We start from the raw sequence: 25781 nt of genomic DNA, 5'->3' as shown, positions 1-25781 counted from the left end.
ATTGTTGCCGCTACGTAGATCAACTCCGTCGAGTAGCTGTTGCTGCAGAATCAGGGGTTTTTTTTAAATTAAAATTCAATGAACCTTAAATTGTGTTTTCACATTTGTTCTTCTTTATAGTATTTCGACTTACGCTGCTGGTTTAAGCTGAAATTTGTTGTAGCCCGTTCACCCCTGAGATAAGTATAGTTCACATATCAAAGTTTGTTGCTGCCCATGTGTGTTTGTGCGTGACAGGGGGCTATCATTTTCAGAGTTCGAGCCCGCTTTGATGGCTCCGTTGACCCGCGTGAGTATTCGGGTCAACGGGGTGAAACAAATACCCACAGCTTCCTGGGTCTTGACAAAACACCGTGGGAACCAATGCTGTCTGTCGGCGTTATTCCATACCTCACGACTCGCAGTGCGACAGTACTGCTAGTGTTGATCTGCTGTGTGTCTGTAATAACGCGTAATACCACTCCTTGCAGTGCACGAACATGTTATCGTACTCCTGTTTACTGACATGCTAGGGGATTAATCAGTCAGGGATTTCTTCAGTTTGAGTACCATTTAGAAATTGAGACGAACAATATAAATTTAGAACAATTTTTTACAGGATATCAATTTCTTCATATCGAAATAGAGAAGTTGTTATCCACTACATGTGTTCTATATAGTTTTTAAATCATATTTTTTATTTATTTTTATTGTTTGTTTGTTTACGTTTTTGTTACACAGTGTTTTTCTTCCACTGAAATTGCCTCATTATACACACTGATTTACTTGGGTAATATGTTTTGAATAATTGTATAATTGCATCCCGATATACCAGCAGGTACACGCGTTGAAGTAATGGCAGTACAGTATATTCCAGGACACGTTGCATATTCCGCCTTGATGTACCTTGGGGACATGTTTGGATGTACTGTGTAAAAAGTGAAATTTACGAGTGGAATGTTGTTATTTTGCCCATTCAATAAATATGTCACAATGAGCGATGCTCATTTCAGGCGTTGCTTGAATATTCTAAAAGCGGCGTAAAACATAACTCACTCACCCTGAGTAATACTGATAATAGCAAACGTCTGTCCCTGGTAGACCCAGTGTGGGAGGATATATGCCCCTTAACCAAACCTCCGAGACGTTACAAGATTGGCTGTTGCAGTAGTGGAGCCAAGTGAGGCGCCTGGCTAACATTGGTGGAGGATTAGTGGAAGGTGTCTGATTTCTCAAAGTTGGAGGGGGCATATAGTCTACAGATACAGTCTACAGATTTTATAGGTATGTTGTTCCACAGAGAGTTCACTGTTACGAAGGATGCAAAGATTGTTCACAGCGTTGTTGCCCAACATTTACCATATGCATGTTCTCTGTCATCCAAGATTTTGTTCTGTTTATGCCGTCGCCTACCTGATGGCAAATCTAGAGTCATGGTGGCAGGTATTTCATCTGTTGAGTGTCGTCAGCAACTTGACCAATGCCCGTTGCAGAGATGAATATACCGCGATCTCCGATGTGCACAACAAACGAAATGCAACCAGGTACGGGCCTTTGTGGAGCATCAACGCCAAGGTGGAGGTTTACAGTAGATCAAGAGGACAGTTTAGGGTTGCTTCATCAACACCGACGGTGCCGTTCAAAACCTATACATTCAAGAGCACGGCAGTCCTATATTTCTCTGGTCAGTTTATAATAACAAGTCCCACGGGAAACAGTTTCCGGATTGTCTGATTATGTCCATTAAGGAGTACCTCCATAGATGGATGTCTGTGTAATCTCCACGGCTCTGTCAACTGGGTCGGGGGTTAATCATACGCCATAAGTTGCTGACATTTGAAGCATCCAAGTTCTGCTCCTTAATAAGAATTTCCACTTGCGTATCCATATGAGACACCTAATCTCCTGGACTAATCTTTCGGTCAAGTAGTGGATCCCAATTGCATGTGGCGCGTTTGCTATTCGTAAAGAGATTGTTGACGACTACATATACATTGAATAGAATCATGGTTAGAGTGTTGACTACACATGCCACCCAGTAGAAGCTGCCGTTCCTTGTCAGTCTTCCCCATCGTATAACTGTTAAAGCCATACGGAGGGTCCCCATCATTGTATGACAATTGTTAGATACAAACATTCGTTTTGTCCATGAATGCATGAACTGAGTCAAAGGCAGCTATGTCCCTCGACTCTCTGAGATTTATAACGAAACGATATCTTCTCTATCACGTTCAAAGTTGGTGGATGTTTGCATTCCTGGTACTTCCTGAATATGTGCTTAAATATGTGCTACACACTGACATACTAGGGGAATATTCTATTTATAAACACTGATACAGTATGTAGATACACCACGTGTTTTGATACACTGATATACCCCGATAGTATCTACCTTGGAGTAATGGTCTGGGGTCTGGTCTTTATACGACACAATATATGATATATACTTGGGGAGCCTGTACTTGCATGGCACTGATACTCTGGTAGTATCTACACTGGAGAAACGGTCTGGAGCTTGGGCATTATACAACAGAACGCGACCGGTAGGAATGCGTGTGTTTTACTCATTACAAGTCAGCAAAGTATGATACATTTTATGGAAATAAAGGCAGTTAAAACCTCCTTAAGCTAGGACCGGGTTTATAATGCTACCTTATGTCTGGAGCGTGGATCTGAGGTGCCCAGTAACGCCATTTGCACTGGCCGTTAATGGCTATATTCACTCAAGTGTTCACCATACTGTTGTCATCTACGTATGCGTGTGTACAGATTTGTCATGTCTGGCCGCTCACGTGAGTCCCGCTAGCCAGCCGGCGTCCTGCCTTTACATTTTGTGATGTGATTTGTTCAATTAAGGATTATATGGAGGCATATTGAATCGCACTTAGTGGTAGACTGCGTGATTGTTCTAACAGCCTTCAACATCTTTGAAGTGGATGAACGCTGCCCACTATGTAAATCAGCAAAGCTATTTTAAATTCAGTTCTGGTAAATATTTTTTTCAACAATGATGATATCATTGACAGTTTTACGCAGTTTCCATTAAACACTGACACACTACAAAGACACATTAGACACCGATAGGTTTTCAGAGGCATTGAACAAGACCCGAATACCATACGAGCCCCGCCTACTCTGTTATCAACCAATCAGGAACCAGCAGTCTTGGAAACGTAACCAAAAACACTGAGTTTATGAGTGCATCAAAGGTCGTGGAACCACTTTTTTATGCATTGCATGTCATTTGCCCATGTCCACGTCATATTGCTATTGCAACCTTAGTAACTGTGGGTAAATAATCAAGTCTGGACCAATGACTTATATTGGGAGCAACAATCAACCGAGTTACCAAGCCTGGTCACCCTGTTCGCCTGGTTGCCTCACACTATCAGCATCTGTTGCTATAATGATTCTGAGCATGACAGAGCACAGGTACACCAAATATGATGATATCGTGAAGACCCGGCTAGAACTGATATTCAGAAACACATGCCTGTCGCAATCTGAGGCGACTAAGGGGATCGGGTGGTCAAAGCTCTCGGACATGGTTAACACAAGCGTATCCCAACTGCGTAGATCGGTTTTCATGGTGTTGATTACTGGCACAGACTTGATTATTAACAGACCGCCGCCATTCACCTGGAATATTACTGAGGTCGGCGTGAAACAAACGATCAAACACGCCGATGATGATGTCATGAGTGTGGTTGGCCTGCGATGCATTCGTTATATTCACAAGCACAACACAGCGATATCTCCAGTGTTACCAAAATAGTAACGAGTATGATATACCCTGCGATATAGCCTTAAACTGTACTGGTTTCCCTTAATCTTTGCGCTGCAAAACGTCTTTTTCCAATCAGCCCGATTGATAGATATGGTGCTGGTTGATCGTTATGCTATCCGCAGTGGTGTATTAGCTCGATCACCTGGCACCGTGCAGAGTTGTACTGTTTTATTCAGGAATGTGTTAACTGCTGTAATCTGATCATGCAGCTTCTTGTTCTATCGACCGGTGAGCATGACGTTCCATACACGCACCTGCTGGGGAGACCAAGCGATCTCATTTATACATGTCGCCGTTACCCACGAGTAGCCGCGTAGGCGGGCTGTTCACAGCATGACCCGGATGTTGCAAGGCTTTTTTGCTATCGACAACAACTGAGGCCGTAGTTAACTTTTCTAAGTAAGGGGGCACCAACCATGTTAAAACATTGTTATATCAATAGTTTGATGCACAAAATGTATCAGTAAAGAGACCCGTGAAGGTCCCAGGGTCGAATAGGCCTTCAGCAACCCATGCTTGCCATAAGGCGACTATGCTTGTCGTAAGAGTTGACTAACGGGGTCGGGTGGTCAGGCTCGCTGTCTTGGTTGACACATCGGTTCCCAACTGCGCATGTCGATGCTCATGTTGATGATCACTGGATTGTGTGGTCCAGACTCGATTATATACAGACCGCCGCCATATACAGTGCAAGCTGTCCAAACCGGCCTCTGTCCATTCCGGTAAGCTGTCAACACCGGTATAACATCTCAGTCCCATTTATGGCTTTTACATTATCATCAGCGCTCCAGTCCGGCACGTTATCTTAAATGGATTATTTCTTCAGTCCCAATGGCGTCGTAAAATTAAACTCACTCACTCAGTAATCAGTAAAGAGATTCTAGTAGAGACCCCTGCCCCTCGGACTCCCTACGGCCCTGCTTAGTAAGCCACGGCAATAAAATATTTACATCCAGCCTTGATAAACCTCATGAGACAGGTTGATACAGTAGAGTATACAGGCAAGTATGTAAAGACGAGATAGTTGCTAAAATAAACTTAATCTTTGATAATTATTCGATAATTAAATTAATTAAGAAATTATTATCGTCTGATGCAGATTTCATTTGTAGTGTAACCAGGTAAACACAATTTTAGGTTCAGACGACATTAATTTCGAAAATAATATATAGATAATCGCTTGTTTAATACCTGAATTTGATACAGACAAAAATGTACACTCTAAGTGGTAGTGGCGCCGATTTCTGAACGTTAATAGATATGGCAAAGTCTCTCAGGTGGGGTGCGGGTTTGTTTGTTTTTTGTACTTGTCTCACGTTTACCCCTTCATGGTTCAATCTCGAGACCTGTCGTCCAACTATAACGCTTGATAGCATCCGAATGTTTCGATCTGGAGTGGAATGCTCCGTCTTTAATGACAGGCTATTTAAAGGACCTACACTGAGAGCAGCCTCCACGCGCCCGCCGGGTAATATTTGTCAACCTGTTTTGATCTCGCCGACATCCTCTCAGACAATGCTATCTATTGTTGTTGTGTCTGTATTTCGTCGAGTCTCGGTCTTTGTACTAACACTCAGCAATTTCACAATTGCATATTCAAAATAACTTTCTAACGTGTCTCGGTTTAAGAGACAGAGGGCAATGGTGTTCTGAGTTTGCTCTGTTATGACATTGTTTAAAGTTAAATCTAGTTCAACGTCACTGTGTGCCTATCTCATCCAGTCCAGCCGCCGGCATCCCCCACGATGTAGTGCACGAACTTATGGACCCCACTAAGTAGATTCAGTATCTGACACCTCTGGAGACGCAGTTGTCATTACACTAAGACGCAGTAGTCGTTAATAGGAGGAAGTATCTGTAGATATTCAAGGAGAGACAGTTCAGACATCAATTGTTAGAGACACAGTAGCGACCAATTCCTACGCGGACCTAATAAAGTTAGTTGCCCTCCATACTTACACAAAGACGAGGTAGCCCTGAATACTTATATACAGACGCAGCAGCTCTGAATACTTATATGCAGACGCAGTAGCCCTGAATACTTATATGCAGACGCAGTAGCCCTCGGTACTTAAACACAGACGCAGTAGCCATGAAGACTCACATACAGACACAGTAGCCCATCGATACTCACACAGAGACACAGTAGCCCATCGATACTCACACAGAGACACAGTAGCCCATCGATACTCACACAGGGGCACAGTAGCCCATCGATACTCACACAGAGACACAGTAGCCCATCGATACTCACACAGATATAGTAGCCCATCGATACTCACACAGGGGCACAGTAGCCCATCGATACTTGCACAGGGTCACAGTAGCCCATCGATACTCACACAGGGGCACAGTAGCCCATGGATACTCACACAGAGACACAGTAGACGTCGATACTCTCACAGAGACACAACCCATCGATACTCACACAGACACAGTAGCCCATTGATATTCACACAGAGGCACAGTAGCCCATCGATACTCACACGGGGGCACAGTAGCCCATCGATACTCACACAGACACAGTAGCGCATTGATATTCACACAGAGGCACAGTAGCCCATCGATACTCACACAAGTGCACAATAGACCTCGATACTCACACAGAGACACAACCCATCTATACTCACACGGAGACAGTAGCCCGTCGATACTCACACAGACACAGTAGCCCTCGATACTTACACAGAGACACAGTAGCCCTCGATACTTACACAGAGACACAGTAGCCCTCGATACTCACACAGAGACACAGTAACCCTGGATACTTATAGACCTAGTTACTGACTGAGATACTCAGTAACCCTGGATAGGTACGCAGAAACAAAGCGGTCACCGACACCTACGCAAAGGTTTGATGGATATTGCAGGAAAGAATACCTGGGTCACGCTAAAGAATGTGCAGCAGTGTTATAACGAGGGGTATCAGTATAAGACGCTGGGTGTGCAGGCGGGACTATAGGGAAGGGACTCGTCAAATCAGACCAGTCTATTAACTGTTTAACGAGCCCTTGGACCAGTACTGCGTCCTACCCCGTGCTCGCCGTCTCTCTGCGAGGTGACCCATGAAAAGGTCGGTCTCGCTGCGTTTGTTTTGGATTTCGGCAGTACAAAGGCGGGTGTCCGTGGGTATACCGCCTGTCTCTCCACACCATCACACTTCCACTGGTTCACCATCGGCTGTTGGCCTGCACCTACCGCATCGAGTATACCAGGATCACTAGGCATGTAGAGCACACTATACAACATACGTATGTATACACAAGGTTATCACTACCGGGAAGCTGTGTCTCCATATCACGACCACGTCAAGTTTACATTTCATTATACACGTGTGTTATTAAACAAACTCGACACACGCTGAGGAGGAGGAGGGGGACTTGTTCCACTGATCTACACCGTCACCACCTAATTGGATGACATGGCGAAGTATTGACACAGCTTCGCCGCGACAGGATTATTGTTATTAGGATGAGTATTGCCACCGAAAACAACCTGGCCGAGTTGTTCTTCTACCTGCCTGGGGCTATGTTGTGTTACTGTGTCACATCTTCTGTAGGCCCTCCTCTGTAGCCCCGTGAGATCGTGGGTCAGGATAGGGGTCACTCAGCCCGGGAGATGGGCAGTACTGCTGTGTGGCAAGGCAGGGGACAGACGTGGGAACCCAAGTAGCTCTGGCTCTCTAGCTTGTAGCATCACTCTCATTGACCCAATCAACATTTCCAATCAGAGACAGGCCTTGGAATGGTGCAAACGTTTCATTTAATTATTCAAAGGAATTTGGATCGATGTGCATACAACAGCTTTACCTTCATTCGCACGGCGTGCAGCAGATCAGGCGTGTCTCATTCTATCTAGCTGTATATTGTCTCCGCGTACACAGTGAACAGAATATATTCGTGCGGTGTGGAGCTGGGACAGAGAAGCACCTGGATGTAGGACTTCTGTAAGATTTGCATGTCACAATAAGCCACCTGGACGTAATCTGTAAGATTTGCCGGTGACAAAGACCCACCTTGCCGACAAGTTGCCGTGAGGTCTCCCGGGGACATTTTCCGGTGTCGGTGACCACGCACCACTGTGGCACACCCGAAGCATATCGTGAGTCTGCATGGCAGCCGTGTGACCCCAAGGTGCTGATGCCAGGGTTATTCCCTGTGACATGTGACGGTTACTACAAATCTGCGAGCCATTACTCGGATTATAGCTCTAAACTATATCACATAAGGGAGGACAAGAAACACAGGTTCAAGTGATACATTTGCGGGCAAAGTTAGCGAGTATCACCCGGAGGCAAGGCTCACTGTGCTGCGGAGGTAAAGTCATATAAGGGAGACATAAGCTGACTACAAGAGTTAGCATTGCTATAAAGAAGAATAAGAACCAGGTGTGAATGGAACCAGTACCGAGCCCTAAAAGCGGTATGTGCCTATAGTGAAAGAAGATCATACTAGCAGGAAAGCACTTCATACGTCGTACCGATAGGAAAGTAGTTTGTTCATGGTACCGGCAGGGATAGGAAAATCGAGAGGGAAAACAGCTCCTACGGTACGATAGAGAAATAAGCTAATAGTGGACTGAAGGGAGCCAGTACTGGTACAAGAAGGGGTGATAACCGTTCTAAATATCGGTAAAACTAGCAGTTATAATCTACACAGATCCATTCCGGTTGCCGTCAGAGTTGGAACCGTTCCTGCAAGACGATCTCAGTAATCGACTGCCATGTTGACAGTATGTCGCTGTGACCTCTCCAGTAATTAGTGCAGTGTATTAGTGCACGAGGCAGCATCGTCTCACGTGACCGACAGGTAGGTGTAATTGCCCAGGTGTTACTGCCAGTAGTGTGTGACCGCCACGCCTGGTTGGGTGGGATTCCTACTACAATAATATATCACAACAAAGACTGTTTGCTTACAATGACATGCCGTGGCTACGTCTCAGTGATTTCTATCTCTTTGTAACGATCGATGTATCGACCACAGGCGCGTGTTAAACAGTGCAGTTACTACTGGAACGTTAACAACATCATAGCTCCCGGCAGCTTGGCAAGACAGCAAATCTTCAGAGTCTGATGTTACAGGAATGTACATGTGATTCGGGACGACGTTGTTAACATCCAGCGCGGTACCGTTGACGTCCACGAACATGCACGAATGCACGAATATGATCCATCTGTATGTGAACTGTGTCTAATCTCTATTCCGTGACGTTAATTCCTTTCCGTTAACTGTATGATGGGCTTGTGGAAGAATCTCCTCCACGGCCGACACGGCAACCAGCAAGCTAAAGCTGATCGGCCCACATTTATCACAAACCCCGAAGTGGCAGTGAGGTATCGAGGGGGTGTGGCCCGGAGCGACACGACGTCCTACGTCTCCATCGCCGCCAACAGTGACGACGAATCTGGGGGAGAGACCGACAACACGTACGCATCGATCAAGTCTTGGGCGTTATCGGGTAAGTTAACAGAGTTGAGTTATGGCACTGGGTGTCTCTACTGTATCAAACTCGTCTTATATGTTACAGCCTTACAACTAGGTTTCATTCACAGTGTAGTATTTCAACGCGTATGCTGTGACATCCTGCCATTGCTTTTCACCCCTCATGAATATCTAGCGAGGATCTAGAGATCGACATCCTTCACAGAGGTCCTCCCACATCGCTGGTTGGACCCTTGACATCCTTCAGTGAGGTCTTTCCACTTCTCATAATCAGACCTTTGATGTCCTTCAGTGAGGTCCTGCTATGTTGCCTGGTCGGTTGCACGACATCGTCCAGACCCTTTGCGTCCCTCAGTGAGGTTCTCCCATGTCCCCCGTTTGACCCTTGGCATCCTTCAGTGAGTCCCTCCCAAGTTCCTATTTGGACCCTTTGCATCCTTCAGTGAGGTGCTTCCAAGTCCTCATTTGGACCCTTAGCGTCCTTCCAAGATGTCCTCTCACTTCCCCTAGTCGGTCGCCCAACATTCTGTAATTCCCAGCTTGGTGCTAGGTCAGGTTGGAGAAGGATAAGCGCGGGGTTGAAGAAAGGTCCTGTCACATCTGTGTATGAATATTCTGTGTGACCACCCATGGAAGGTCATTATAGCATTTGGTGTCTTTTCTTTGATCGCATCTGCCCAGTACGTGTGAACTTTCCATGTTTAAACACAACCTTTTATATCACCCAACACTGTGTTTAGCTTTTGGGAGATTCCTGGCTGGTTCAATATTTAGCTGTCATATCGCCATCCTTTGCTTTACCTTTAACGACGGCCGTTGATCACATTATTACTGTGTATGGAAATATGTCATGTTTCTGCAAATATTAAGGTGCTTGACCTCAAGTATCCAATTAAGTCAATTTTATCCAGGATACAGCTGGCCAGATTTTAGAGGAAAGTGTTTTGTTTATAGAGACACCGGTCCCAACAGAGATCCATGTCGTTGTATAGAGGTCAGTATCACTCTGTGGACACCTTTGTCATTATGCAGAGGTCAGTGTTACCATTTGTAGATCCTCGTCGTTATAGAGAGGTTAGTGTCACTCAATGGCACCTTTGTTGTCATGGAGAGACCGTTGTCACACCACGAGCATCCTTGTCGTCACAGATAGGTCGATGTCGTTCTGGGGCCATTTTTGTCGTTATAAAGAGGTCAATGTCATCATATGAAATCCTTGTCGTTATGAAGAGGTCAGTGTCATCATATGGGATCGATCCTTGTCATTATAGAGGGGTAAATGTTATCCTGTGAACGTCTTTGTCATGATATTGGGGGCGGTGGGGGTAGCCTAGTGATTTGTTCGTCACGCCCAAGGTCCGGGTTCGATTTCCCACATGGATGCAAGGTGTGAAGCCCATTTCGGATGTCATCAGCCGGGACATTGCTGGAACATCGTTAAAAAGTGGGGTAAATCTATACTCAATCTTTTGTCGTTATAGAGAGGTCAGTGTACTTCTGTGGAGATCTTTGCCGTTATAGAGAAGGGAATCCCATCATCGATCATATGGATATCCTTGTCGTTATAAAGAGGTTAGTGTCCTCCTGATATGAAGAAAAGGCAGTTTAAGGCGTGTACGACCCTGGTCGTTATATAGGGTAAAGTTTTCCCTGGTAACGACCATTCGCGATGGAGGGGGAAGCAAGCGACTATTGTTGGATTTTGTTACAATATCAGCAACAGAAACTCTGGCTTCCGCTTTCCTCTTTCACTTGGTGTTTATTTACATCACCAGAAACGTGATTCTCACGCTCTCGGTGCTACCCGTGTCAGCCAAGTCGCAACATCACAATCCATGCTACATTATGAATGGTGTCATGGGTGACGGGGCGCCATAAGTATCTCCCCACCAGGCAGTGGGAGTCCGCACGTCATCATCAAAATATGAGAAGACATTCAAGGGATCAAGGTCTTTGTATTGTTACTGTATTTATATAGGATTACCCCCTGATAAGTCTGCATCATCCAGATAGGCAGGAATAAGCGTTGTTTTGGGTGTGTTGATATTTTCAGTTATGCGTGTACTGGCTGACACCACTTAGGTTGTGGGGTTGTATGTGAGGCTACGGGTCGCTATGCAACGCTACAATGTACAGACAGTGTATCATTATGTCACTCTTATTGCACCATTTATGATATGCTGGGGTAGATGGATAGAGGACAGCTTTTGGCAGCTCAATTCGTGGTAGTTCCAGGGGTCCTGCCCCAGACTAAGGCACTTGACGCACGTGTATGTTATGTGACTGTTCGAAATAGGCCACTGTTCTCTCAGATGTGAATGGATACCCGGTAGTCTGAGAAGACTGTTAACCACCTCACGTCTTACTTGCGCCCTGGAATGGTTGGCTACTCCTCAGGGAGTAGAGAAAATAGAGGGTGTATACTGATTTGAGCATGGTATATGGTTATGGAAAACGCTATCGAATGGATGTTATTGTTGTGGATGATGATGATGATGATGATGATGATGATGATAATGGTGATGATGATAATGGTGATAATGGTGATGATGATATGTTGTTGAGAAACCATACACTGCAGGATTCTGTGATCTTAAATGCCCTATGGCATCGCACTCACCTACGATATGCCACCACCCGGAGAAGAGTTTGTTTCAAGGGCACGTTATATCGCGTCAAACGACTGTGATTGTGCTGCATGTGCAATGTTGGAGTGTACGTATGCAGACTCTGAAGTTGGCATAGTGCCTGACTGTATTGGGCTACAGTCTAGCATAGTACCTGACTATGGGCCTCTACTATAGTAAATACCTAACTGTGTGGGGCAACACTATAGTAAATACCTAACTGTGTGGGGCAACACTATAGTAAATACCTAACTGTGTAGGACAACACTATAGTAAATACCTAACTGTGTAGGACAACACTATAGTAAATACCTAACTGTGTGGGGCAACACTACAGTAAATACCTAACTGTGAAGGGCAACACTATAGTAAATACCTAACTGTGTAGGGCAACACTATAGTAAATACCTAACTGTGTAGGACAACACTATAGTAAATACCTAACTGTGTGGGGAACACTATAGTAAATACCTAACTGTGTGGGGCAACACTATAGTAAATACCTAACTGTGTGGGGCAACACTATAGTAAATACCTAACTGTGTAGGACAACACTATAGTAAATACCTAACTGTGTGGGGCAACACTATAGTAAATACCTAACTGTGAAGGGCAACACTATAGTAAATACCTAACTGTGTAGGGCAACACTATAGTAAATACCTAACTGTGTGGGGCAACACTATAGTAAATACCTAACTGTGTAGGGCAACACTATAGTAAATACCTAACTGTGTGGGTCAACACTATAGTAAATACCTAACTGTGTAGGGCAACACTATAGTAAATACCTAACTGTGTAGGGCAACACTATAGTAAATGCCTAACTGTGTGGGGCAACACTATAGTAAATACCTAACTGTGTAGGACAACACTATAGTAAATACCTAACTGTGTGGGGCAACACTATAGTAAATACACAACTGTGTAGGGCAACACTATAGTAAAAACCTAACTGTGTGGGGCAACACTATAGTAAATACCTAACTGTGTAGGGCAACACTATAGTAAATACCTAACTGTGTGGGGCAACACTATAGTAAATACCTAACTGTGTGGGGCAACACTATAGTAAATACCTAACTGTGTAGGACAACACTATAGTAAATACCTAACTGTGTGGGGCAACACTATAGTAAATACCTAACTGTGTAGGACAACACTATAGTAAATACCTAACTGTGTGGGGCAACACTATAGTAAATACCTAACTGTGTAGGGCAACACTATAGTAAATACCTAACTGTGTGGGGCAACACTATAGTAAATACCTAACTGTGTAGGACAACACTATAGTAAATACCTAACTGTGTAGGGCAACACTATAGTAAATACCTAACTGTGTAGGGCAACACTATAGTAAATACCTAACTGTGAGGCTCAACACTATAGTAAATACCTAACTGTGTAGGACAACACTATAGTAAATACCTAACTGTGTGGGGCAACACTATAGTAAATACCTAACTGTGTGGGGCAACACTATAGTAAATACCTAACTGTGTAGGACAACACTATAGTAAATACCTAACTGTGTAGGGCAACACTATAGTAAATACCTAACTGTGTAGGACAACACTATAGTAAATACCTAACTGTGTGGGTCAACACTATAGTAAATACCTAACTGTGTGGGACAACACTATAGTAAATACCTAACTGTGTGGGGCAACACTATAGTAAATACCTAACTGTGCAGGACAACACTATAGTAAATACCTAACTGTGTAGGGCAACACTATAGTAAATACCTAACTGTGTAGGGCAACACTATAGTAAATACCTAACTGTAGGGCAACACTATAGTAAATACCTAACTGTGTGGGGCAACACTATAGTAAATACCTAACTGTGTGGGGCAACACTATAATAAATACCTAACTGTGTAGGGCAACACTATAGTAAATACCTAACTGTGTAGGGCAACACTATAGTAAATACCTAACTGTGTGGGGCAACACTATAGTAAATACCTAACTGTGTGGGGCAACACTATAGTAAATACCTAACTGTGTGGGGCAACACTATAATAAATACCTAACTGTGTAGGACAACACTATAGTAAATACCTAACTGTGTAGGGCAACACTATAGTCTAGTACCTGACTGTGTAGGGCTACACTATAGTCTAGTATCTGCCTGTATGGGGCTGCACTATAGTATAGTACCTGACTGTACAGGGATACCCTGTAGTCGAGTGTCTGCTTGTACGGGGCTACACTATAGTCGAGTATCTGACTGTATGGGGCTGCACTATAGTCTAGTACCTGACTGTACAGGGCTACACTATAGTCTAGTACCTGAGTGTATGGGCTACCCTATAGTCGAGTACCTGGCTGTATGGGGCTGCACTATAGTTTAGTACCTGACTGTACAGGGCTACTCTATAGTCGAGTACCTGACTGTATGGGGCTACACTATAGTCTAGTACCTGAGTGTATGGGCTACCCTATAGTCGAGTACCTGGCTGTATGGGGCTGCACTATAGTCGAGTATCTGACTGCATGGGGCTACACTATACTCGAGTACCTGACTGTGTGGGGCTGCACTATAGTCTAGTACCTGACTGTGTGGGGCTGCACTATAGTCTAGTACCTGACTGTATGGGGCTACACTATAGTCTGGTACCTGACTGTGTGGGGCTACACTATAGTCAAGTATCTACCTGTATGGGGCTACACTACAGTCTAGTACCTGACTGTATGGGGCTACACTATAGTCGAGTATCTGACTGTATGGAACTGCACTATAGTCGAGTACCTGACTGTGTAGGGCAACACTATAGTCTAGTACCTGACTGTGTAGGGCTACACTATAGTCTAGTATCTGCCTGTTTGGGGCTGCACTATAGTATAGTACCTGACTGTACAGGGATACCCTGTAGTCGAGTATCTGCCTGTATGGGGCTACACTATAGTCGAGTATCTGACTGTATGGGGCTGCACTATAGTCCAGTACCTGACTGTGTGGGGCTATAGTCTAGTATCTGCCTGTATGGGGCTACACTATGGTATAGTACCTGACTGTACAGGGATACCCTGTAGTCGAGTGTCTGCCTGTACGGGGCTACACTATAGTCGAGTATCTGACTGTATGGGGCTGCACTATAGTCTAGTACCTGACTGTACAGGGCTACACTATAGTCTAGTACCTGAGTGTATGGGCTACCCTATAGTCGAGTACCTGGCTGTATGGGGCTGCACTATAGTTTAGTACCTGACTGTACAGGGCTACTCTATAGTCGAGTACCTGACTGTATGGGGCTACACTATAGTCTAGTACCTGAGTGTATGGGCTACCCTATAGTCGAGTACCTGGCTGTATGGGGCTGCACTATAGTCGAGTATCTGACTGCATGGGGCTACACTATAGTCTAGTACCTGACTGTGTGGGGCTGCACTATAGTCTAGTACCTTACTGTGTGGGGCTGCACTATAGTCCAGTACCTGACTGTGTGGGGCTACACTATAGTCTGGTACCTGACTGTGTGGGGCTACACTATAGTCAAGTATCTACCTGTATGGGGCTACACTACAGTCTAGTACCTGACTGTATGGGGCTACACTATAGTCGAGTATCTGACTGTATGGAACTGCACTATAGTCGAGTACCTGACTGTATGGGGCTACACTATACTCGAATACCTGACTGTATGTGGCTACACTATAGTCGAGTATTTGACTGTATGGAACTGCACTATAGTCTAGTACCTGACTGTATGGGGCTACACTATACTCGAGTACCCGACTGTGTGGGGCTGCACTATAGTCGAGTACCAGACTGTATGGGGCTACACTATAGTCGAGTATTTGACTGTATGGGGCTGCACTATAGTCGAGTATTTGACTGTATGGGGCTGCACTATAGTCGAGTACCTGACTGTGTGGGGCTACCCTATAGTCTAGTATCTGACTGTATGGGGCTACCCTATAGTCTAGTACCTGACTGTGTGGGGCTGCACTATAGTCTAGTACCTGACTGTGTGGGGCTGCACTATAGTCGAGTACCTTACTGTATGGGGCTACACTACAGTCGAGTATTTGACTGTATGGGGCTACACTATAGTCGAGTACCTGACTGTATGGGGCTACACTATAGTCCAGTACCTGACTGTATGGGCTACACTATAGTCTAGTATCTGACTGTATGGGGCTACACTATAGTCGAGTACCTGACTGTATGGGGCTACACTATAGTCTAGTACCTGACTGTATGGGGCTGCACTATAGTCGAGTATTTGACTGTATGGGGCTGCACTATAGTCGAGTATTTGACTGTATGGGGCTGCACTATAGTCGAGTACCTGACTGTGTGGGGCTACCCTATAGTCTAGTATCTGACTGTATGGGGCTACCCTATAGTCTAGTACCTGACTGTATGGTGCTACACTATAGTCGAGTATTTGACTGTATGGGGCTGCACTATAGTCGAGTACCTGACTGTATGGGGCTACACTATACTCGAATACCTGACTGTATGGGGCTACACTATAGTCGAGTATCTGACTGTATGGATCTGCACTATAGTCGAGTACCTGACTGTATGGGGCTACACTATACTCGAGTACCTGACTGTGTGGGGCTGCACTATAGTCTAGTACCTGACTGTGTGGGGCTGCACTATAGTCTAGTACCTGACTGTATGGGGCTACACTGTAGTCTGGTACCTGACTGTGTGGGGCTACACTATAGTCAAGTATCTACCTGTATGGGGCTACACTACAGTCTAGTACCTGACTGTATGGGGCTACACTATAGTCGAGTACCTGACTGTATGGAACTGCACTATAGTCGAGTACCTGACTGTATGGGGCTACACTATACTCGAATACCTGACTGTATGTGGCTACACTATAGTCGAGTATTTGACTGTATGGAACTGCACTATAGTCGAGTACCTGACTGTATGGGGCTACACTATACTCGAGTACCCGACTGTGTGGGGCTGCACTATAGTCGAGTACCAGACTGTATGGGGCTACACTATAGTCGAGTACCTGACTGTATGGGGCTGCACTATAGTCGAGTATTTGACTGTATGGGGCTGCACTATAGTCGAGTACCTGACTGTGTGGGGCTACCCTATAGTCTAGTATCTGACTGTATGGGGCTACCCTATAGTCTAGTACCTGACTGTGTGGGGCTGCACTATAGTCTAGTACCTGACTGTGTGGGGCTGCACTATAGTCGAGTACCTTACTGTATGGGGCTACACTACAGTCGAGTATTTGACTGTATGGGGCTACACTATAGTCGAGTACCTGACTGTATGGGGCTACACTATAGTCCAGTACCTGACTGTATGGGCTACACTATAGTCTAGTATCTGACTGTATGGGGCTACACTATAGTCGAGTACCTGACTGTATGGGGCTACACTATAGTCTAGTACCTGACTGTATGGGGCTGCACTATAGTCGAGTATTTGACTGTATGGGGCTGCACTATAGTCGAGTATTTGACTGTATGGGGCTGCACTATAGTCGAGTACCTGACTGTGTGGGGTACCCTATAGTCTAGTACCTGACTGTGTGGGGCTGCACTATAGTCTAGTACCTGACTGTGTGGGGCTGCACTATAGTCGAGTACCTTACTGTATGGGGCTACACTACAGTCGAGTATTTGACTGTATGGGGCTACACTATAGTCGAGTACCTGACTGTATGGGGCTACACTATAGTCTAGTACCTGACTGTTTGGGGTTGCACTATAGTCGGGTATTTGACTGTATGGGGCTGCACTATAGTCGAGTACCTGACGGTATGGGGTTGCACTATAGTCGAGTACCTGACTGTATGGGGCTGCACTATAGTCGAGTACCTGACTGTATGGGGCTGCACTATAGTCGAGTACCTGACTGTGTGGGGCTACACTATAGTCGAGTATTTGACTGTGTGGGGCTGTACTATAGTCGAGTACCTTACTGTATGGGGCTGCACTATAGTCCACGGGGTAAGATGGGGCATCTTGCTACATGTACATATGGTAAGATGCTATAGTCATGGACGGTCATGTTGTTCACGGTATGTAACACAGTGTATGTTACTGCGCATTGTACATTGGGTGTTGCTTTTCCGTATCTCATGTCTACTGTATGTTCTGTTTATCGTCTTGTAAGGAGACTTCCTGGTGTGGTATATCTAAGATGTCTCATATGGCGTTAAAATGGGTTCAAAGGTATTCACTCGCAACCGATGAGATACTGATATAACTCCATAGAGAGGTGCAATGTCCGAAATGCTGTGGTTTATCTGCATGTGCCATTCTGTCAGTCACACGGGGTTGTCCTTGAAGGCGACGATAAGGGACTTCGCAGTCTCTGGTGGGTTTGTTTTAAAAATCTGGTAGGTTTATTGAGTAGTTTATCTGATATGAAGTTCTCAAATACGTCAAGTGTGTCCATCGTGTTTCAGAAGTGTTTCATGGGGTAGAGTATGTTCACTTCAATCTGGTGGCATATAATGTGACCAGACATCATATCGAAATTTGTTGTCTCTCTGCACGTAATCATTCGTGGAAACCCTGATTAAATATTACTGTATATTAATATGGATGTGATTCAATCTTCACACTGCAGCATGTTGCTTCCCTGACAGTTCGCGTTGCTGCAAAGATGCAGCTGTCAATGTATTTTACGACTGCTTCAATCATTGTAACTTGGCAACAGCTGAAAGGCGTTATCTTGTACATGACATACACGCAGAGCGACTGTTTGGTGTTACCCAGTCGATGTATGCTTAGTAATCGGCGTGAGCGTGTAGACATGAGATCTCAAAACATGAACTCCTGGTGTTTTGAATTCAGGAGAAAGGTAACATACGAAGCTGTCTTGGCATCACGCCAATTGTCACCCATTACACTGTCAGTCAATTTTGTAACATAAACCCAAAGATAGAAGCGTCCCGAATAAACAGGTGCGCCTCCAGCCAGCTGTGAATCTTCATGCATCGTAATGAAACAGGTGCGACAGCAACGACCTTATACTGCATGTATGCCTCTGGAACAGGTACGCCAGCAGAAAACCATACAGGTGCGCATACAACAACGTCTGAGGAATCTGTCTAAGGCCCTATCACAACATTTCGTTTAAATAAAAAGGAATGACAAACAAAAGTAGTTCTAATTAACCTAATTTAGATCAAAGCATTTCCTAACTACTCTGTATTTGTATTTAAAAATATATTTGCATTGGGGATAATATTGTCATGTTTCCCGACTATGTTCCGGTAACACGTCGGCTTTGATGTAACCCTTTCAGTCTGATGTTACAACAATATGAGCCCCCGGCTCTCTGTCCCACATTCGTTCTTCACACCTTCGGTGTGATGGTAGGTTGTAGTTACTCCTTATCTCCATAGGATGCTTCTGTGTACCCTCGGGCGGCCTTAGGCGACGTCCTGTTCGCTGTGATACACTCGGTTGTCGTTCTTGTCTTACCTTGGCCGTCCACATAAGCGGACAAATGTCTTCTATCTTCCAAGCAGCTCCGTCGCGCTTAGACAGTTTGCAAACATGTTTAAAAGGAATGAACATTGCACATTATCTACTGTGATATCAAACCCAATGTGACTGCTGTATTTAGGTAGTTTGTCATTTGAGATTTTCCTGTATTTCTTCATGTAATCAGAAATCATATTCTACAACACACACACACACACACACACACACACACACACACACACACACACACACACACACACACACACACACACATACATATATATATATATATATATATATATATATATATCCTTGTTTATTGGCTTCATCACAAAAAAGGGAATATTGCCAGAGTGTTGTATATATGTAATATTATATATGTGTGTGTGTGTGTGTGTGTGTGTATACATGTATAGACACACACACACACACACATATAATATTATATATATACAACACTCTGTCGGGAAGGCAGTATTCCTTTTCTTGTGATGAAGCCAATAAACAAGGAGGTTAAGACATCGTCAATCTTATTTGTTCTTCCTCGTTTCCCACTGACCTCTTCCAATTATGTACCAGTTGTTACTCGATCACGTTTTTGTTAATGTCAGTCTGATGTTTGTCAAAACTAACTATGTATCTATACCTCTCATCGTCTGATTGTATGATGATAGTACTATGTATGTTCAACATCAAAAATAGTACTATCATCAATTGTATTCACTTTTAGATTGATAACGATGTAAGATCCCACATCGGAACATGGAACTATGTAATAAATAATAAATTGTGATCCATAAAGTTGTACGATTCATTTGTGACACATCACTGCATCTGTGAGACAATATTGACTTTCTGCAACACTGCATCTATGAGACAATATTCCCTCTCTACAACACCGTCTGAGTGAGACAATATTCCCTTTCTGCAACACTACATCTGGGAGACAATATCTCTTTCTACAGTACAGCATTCCGTGATGCAGTCTGTCATTGATTACATTGTGGAGGATGTCCCAACGCCAGTTAAAGTTTTTACTGGATCGAATTTACTGTTATGTACAATTGTCAGCATTGTGCAGAAATTCTGCTGGGGATATTCAGTGCTGCGGAATGTTTTCACGGTAGTATATAGACAATTTTTTCAACAGGCAAATCATGACATGTTATATCGATATTCGCTTGATATGTCCTACACATTTCACTCCAGATATACATAACGGTTTGTACATACAAACGGGAGACAACCAGTGCTGAGGTAGGAAATAATCCGTACTTTTGACTTATTGAAATATGTCTGAATGAGGTCCGACTCGGTGCACTATCAAAAGAAATCAATGCCGTTTTCATACCTCTGTTGTTGGTTCTTATTGACCCAGAAATGTTGTCCGTCCATGGGAAATCAATACCAAGTCAAACACGTACATAGCGGGGAATGATTTTACCCCCCTTTGTGCCTGTGTCAGGGCAGCTGTCATTCCGCACACAGACCGAGGGGATCTTATTCCGAGAGGCAGTTTGGTTGTTGGTTTTGTTCGCGCTTGGCTTTCTTCGCTTCTTGTTGTTTGATGCGCGTGCATGTGCGTATGTGTTTTCAGTTTCATGTCACCTTATACAGAATGTCTATTTCCCAATCTTCTTTTTATTTTCCTCTTATTGGGGAGGGACATTTTGAAGAATGCAGAGAGAAAGTATTGATGAGCAGATTTTACAGTTATGCATCCATATATCATTGCTTGGAGGTATGGAGAATAAAGGAACAGACTCATTGTACCTGCCGTGGGATCGAACCCGGGTGTGCCAGGTAATGCTTGAACACTTGACGTGGCTTGGGACAACAGTGATAGCAGTTTCTCCCCCATCTGCTACCTTATAATTTATCGTATCGCGGTTATTAACTAAATCACTTATGACATAAAGACACCACACGGCAGACGTACAGCTGGACTGAAATGATCACATACCTCGGAGCAAAAATAAACATATATGATTATGTACATGTACATACTTATCATTAACAAGGTTAAGCGGACAGACAGATAAGACATATTATATTATTTTAATTTAATAGTATGAATAATAACCCTTTCAATGCCATTCTTCTTATCGCAAAATTTAAGCACTACATGGGTATTACTAAGAAAGTCAAACCACATTCTAAACCATTACAACAAGAAATATAGGGATACTAACAAACAGCATAATTTACCGCATTCTCAAACAGGAAACAAGCAAGTTTTCATGCTGTGTGGTCATCTCCACGTGTGCTTTTCTGTAGTCCTGTGTCGTGCTTCAGATACGGCATCTAAATGACGATCCAGTTTTGAGTACATATACATTATATGTGCACATGTATGAATTGATATGTTTTGAAATGAATGGAAATGTAAAAAAGTGAAAGTAAAAATGAGATAAGAAAGAGAATCCCAAAGACTATACAAGAAATACACTATAGATCTGCATTGTACATTATACGGGTCGAAAAAGTCTCATTTCTTCTTGTTCATTACGCTCCTGCTTTGTTTACATTAGTGCCCAGAACTGCATTGCCGACATTGTTTCACGTGGGATGGGGCTGCGTCAGTAACAGCGATCCATTCACTGTTCCAACACGACAAGCCGGAGTTAGCGAGTCGATGCGACAGTCATTCTGTCACGTGATCCTTGTCGCACGCTTCGGCTCGCGGTGATCTCGCGTGGTCCTAAGCAGACGATATGACTTAATACAAGATGGATTATGGTACTGTTTCTCATGAACCCATGGACTGATGCAGTACGATTAGTCGGAAGACTGTACCATGTTTCCACCTAGGCCTAGATCTCGGCCTTCAACCGACTGGAATGGGGTGTTACAAGACTTGTTCGGGAAAGGTAGGTTTACCTTTGTTGTGACACCTGTGTCGCCTGACGAACACAACGCCTTGGTATTGATTACCGTCCCAAACGCAGCTCGGCTACCAGCTACCGTCGGGAAGCTAGACGAATAACGCTCTAACATATTATGTGGAAATGTAGGGATTTCAGTGTGAAACATGTCTGTCTGCAACGATTTAACTTTAATACCTCAGTCACGAATACCGTCAATATGAAACTGGAGAGCACTGGCGCCTAGTCGTATTAATCGGAATTGTAAAGAATTATGATAAATTGCTGTAAGTGGCCTATTAACTTGGGTATTGTTTGGGTAAGAAAGACGACAGTAACCATTTGGGTCTTCATACTGTGATAAGTGGCAGGCGGGTAATGAGTTAATATGGAACAGCTCAGTAGGAGTCATGTCTAAACCACTAGTTACTTATACGATATACGACATTAAAGTAATTAGTACGGGTACAGATTGTGTAACTTTGTCATCCCAGTCATCCCAAAAACTGCAGTCGGCCATGGATACCATGCCATTGTTTTTGTATATGAAATAGGTAACACATCTATCTAGATTAATCATGCTGAAATAACAAAAGGTGATCTCGCCTTCCATGCTTCTGAATAATGAACCAAATAGCACCTTGACTGAACCAGAGTCTTTCTCATATGTTTGGGCAGGGATAATCTACAACATATAGTGAACACCTATAAGTTACATCATTAGAATTAATTTCACTTGAAGAACAGAAACAGTGTATTTACCTGCCCAGGTGTCAAATGAGGAATTATGAGTCGAATTTTAATTATTTCCAAGAACAGTACATATATCAGGGGAATATGAGGCCATATTTCTGTTTAGTTATTATTATTCCCTACTACACTTCATAAAATCAGGCCAAATTACTGTACAGTCATCGTTATTCCGACAGCAGTATGTTTGCCAGGAGAATACAGGGCCGTATTACTGTTGAAGTATCATTATCTCTAACAATACTACATGTCAGTGAAATACTGGGCTTATCACAGTTTCAACTGCAGATATTAACAGTTGTTCAAGGTGCTTTTTACATTATAGTTAAAACAAAGAACTGTCCATATGTCAGAGACAGGGATTTATTGCAGCCATGTAATGTTGATATAAACTCTGTAGATGGTATTCAGCCAAAGCGTATGTTATTAAGAATTGTGAACCTGGAATCTGTTTTTTCTCTGTCAAAGTGTTACTTCAGCATAAGATCTTAGAAAATGAATGCCAAGTTATTACTTTATGAGTCACAGGGAAATTCACGAAGTAGTGTATAAAGCAATATGTATGTTAGGCAGATCTGACACTTTTCCAAGTTAAGGAAAATAAGGAAAACTGATATAAAGTTCAGTAAACTGTTTTTGATTGCAAAATTATATATTTATAGCTGCAAGCTTCAAAATATAAAACGTGTTTGTCATGTTTATAACAATGAAAAAGATCTTGCTCTTAGACGGGAAAATCAGCTGAAATTCTATGGCACTTGCATTCTGTCATAAACCTTTGTAAACTGAGTAGCAGCTGTCACTTCAAGTTTAATTTTACACTTCAGACTTCATCTTCCAGACAGCGTACATTCCTCTACTGCCGTATTATGTAAAGTTCAACAGGTTATGCATACATGATGTATGCATATGTGACATATGTTTCTGGAGTGAATATGTAAGTGTGAAGTGTGGTATTTTCTGTAAAAGATGTTGATGGCTTGTGAAGTATTTGTTGTATGACATTGGCTATATTCATCCCCTGACAGAACCTGTTTTAGGTTAAAGGTGAAAGTCTTAACAGTTGGTCTTTGGCGAAGGGAAAAAAAACCACATCGCTCTGAAATGATATATCAGGACACTTTCTTCATCCATGATGTTTTTATTAATGTCATGCAATAAAAAGTCTTGAACTTGTGGTACAGGACTCTTACATCACACACAACAGGGTCTGGTTTAATGTGGGCATATCAAGGTAAATACCACAGCATTGAAAAGCTCTGCTCGTCTCAACAATCACATTTCAGTGATTTACAGCAGACTCCAAGAGTGACAGGACACAACTTAATGGCTTTCACACCATTTGTTCAAGCAGCAGATCAATCACAGACTATCTGAAGGCTTATTATCCTAACAATAAGTCTTGTTCAGGTGATGATTCACCTGCCTACATGCTCACAGTGCAATGATCACACTGCCGTGGTCACTCTGTCCCCATCTAAACTGCTTAGCTTGTCTTATCAGCTAGGACGTTTTTCAGCGCAGGCCCTTCTAAGGTGCATATATTTATCATCATGCGTGATACCAACCTAGCTCTCGTAAATCTAAGCAATGCTGGTTTCGAGGCTATCATATAGGAGGTAAAGGTTTACCCTCGCTCCTGCTGGCATGCCAAGGTATGTATCAGTATGTATACGTTTGTAGGTCAGAACTGGTGCTCTCTTGGCAGAGATGTGTCAAGAATTCCATACCTGTTGCCCTTATTGTCAGGCAATTTGGGAAAAACCATTTCCTTTGTAAAAAAATGTTGCTGAAAATAGAGTCCTTTCAGTGAAGCCATAACATTAGTTTTTACTTCCAGTGTCACATGAATTTGGAAATTGTTCTTTCCAGTTTGGGAATTTTTACAGACAATTTGCTCCAGACTTGGGGCGTAATACCAGCCTCTGTGTTGGTATGGTTAACTCCCTGCATTCCTGGTTCACTGCATAGGTACTTGCTTTTCACGGTATTGTTTTGACTAATATGGTCACTCAAATCATTAGACATGATGAGTATGAACAGTGCTGTTTTTGAAACATGTTTTATTGTCCAGCAGTCAAAGGGATCTGGCACAGGTGTACCAATATATGGTCATTTTCTCCCAAAATACAGTTAACCATAACTTTACAAAATGGATATGAGCAATTTGCAGTGGAATCTTGTAGATATAAGTACAGTGGAAAGTGAAAAAGTTGTGCTGGAATTAATAAACATATCCTTGCATACTGAAAGACCTTGACCATTGCTCAAAGAGATCTTAGCACTACGGTGATTGCAACCATCATATGTTAACATATTACTAGCTGTGAGATCAATTTCTGCTGCAGAGTTCAGGTACTGCACTGTAGTGTTTAACTTTGTAATGGTTGAACAAAGAAAACGGAAAGAAATCTGTGTCTTATTTGTCCAGGATGATCTTGTTCACAAAAATAACATATACAGTGTTAACTGTCTTTAGTTCCCAATTTATTCAGTAATCCAGTAATCATGGTCAAAATGATAAAAACAGGAGTTAAAAATAAACCTGAGATCAAATGTTCAACCACCTTAAAAATCAGTAAAAAGGTGGATGACTGAAAAAAATAATTGAGAATTACATGTCATTTGTTTTTCAAAGAAAACTGACTGTAACTACAATTATTTTTCAGAAGTTGTTCTTATTTCTCCATCTGGAACACGCTGTCTAGCCTTTTTAGGAAGTCAACCTAAGGTATGCAGTGATGTCGGAGGAGGAATTTGATATTTTTCTAACCTTTAGCACAAGTCGGTCTGTCGCAGCTCATTTCTGTCCGACTGATTGTCTATGCAAAGAACTTCCCATAGACCTTAGTCAGTGGGAGAACTATGGAGCTGCTCATCTCGCTGAAGCAGTT

At 43.2% G+C, this 25781-nt stretch overlaps 1 protein-coding gene across 2 annotated transcripts in view; it reads left to right on the top strand.

Moving 5' to 3' along the window:
- Window positions 1-6766: 6766 nt before the first annotated feature.
- The window catches only part of LOC137298935 (F-box/LRR-repeat protein 7-like), a 56937-nt gene continuing 37922 nt past the window's right edge, over window positions 6767-25781 (top strand). Inside the window, exon 1 of one of the 2 annotated variants that reach the window (XM_067831318.1) lies at window positions 6767-9223. In XM_067831318.1, coding sequence (XP_067687419.1) covers window positions 8998-9223 — 226 coding nt within the window. In that variant the 5' untranslated portion in view covers window positions 6767-8997. Of the gene's footprint in view, window positions 9224-21933; window positions 22144-25781 lie in introns of those variants that run through there. The other variant, XM_067831319.1, reaches the window with a different exon arrangement.

The sequence above is a fragment of the Haliotis asinina genome, chromosome 10 (genome assembly GCF_037392515.1).
Source record: "Haliotis asinina isolate JCU_RB_2024 chromosome 10, JCU_Hal_asi_v2, whole genome shotgun sequence".
In the NCBI taxonomy this organism is placed as follows: Eukaryota; Metazoa; Mollusca; class Gastropoda; order Lepetellida; family Haliotidae; genus Haliotis; species Haliotis asinina.
Note: the sequence above shows the minus strand (reverse complement) of the source record. Positions and strands in the feature narration are given on the sequence as shown.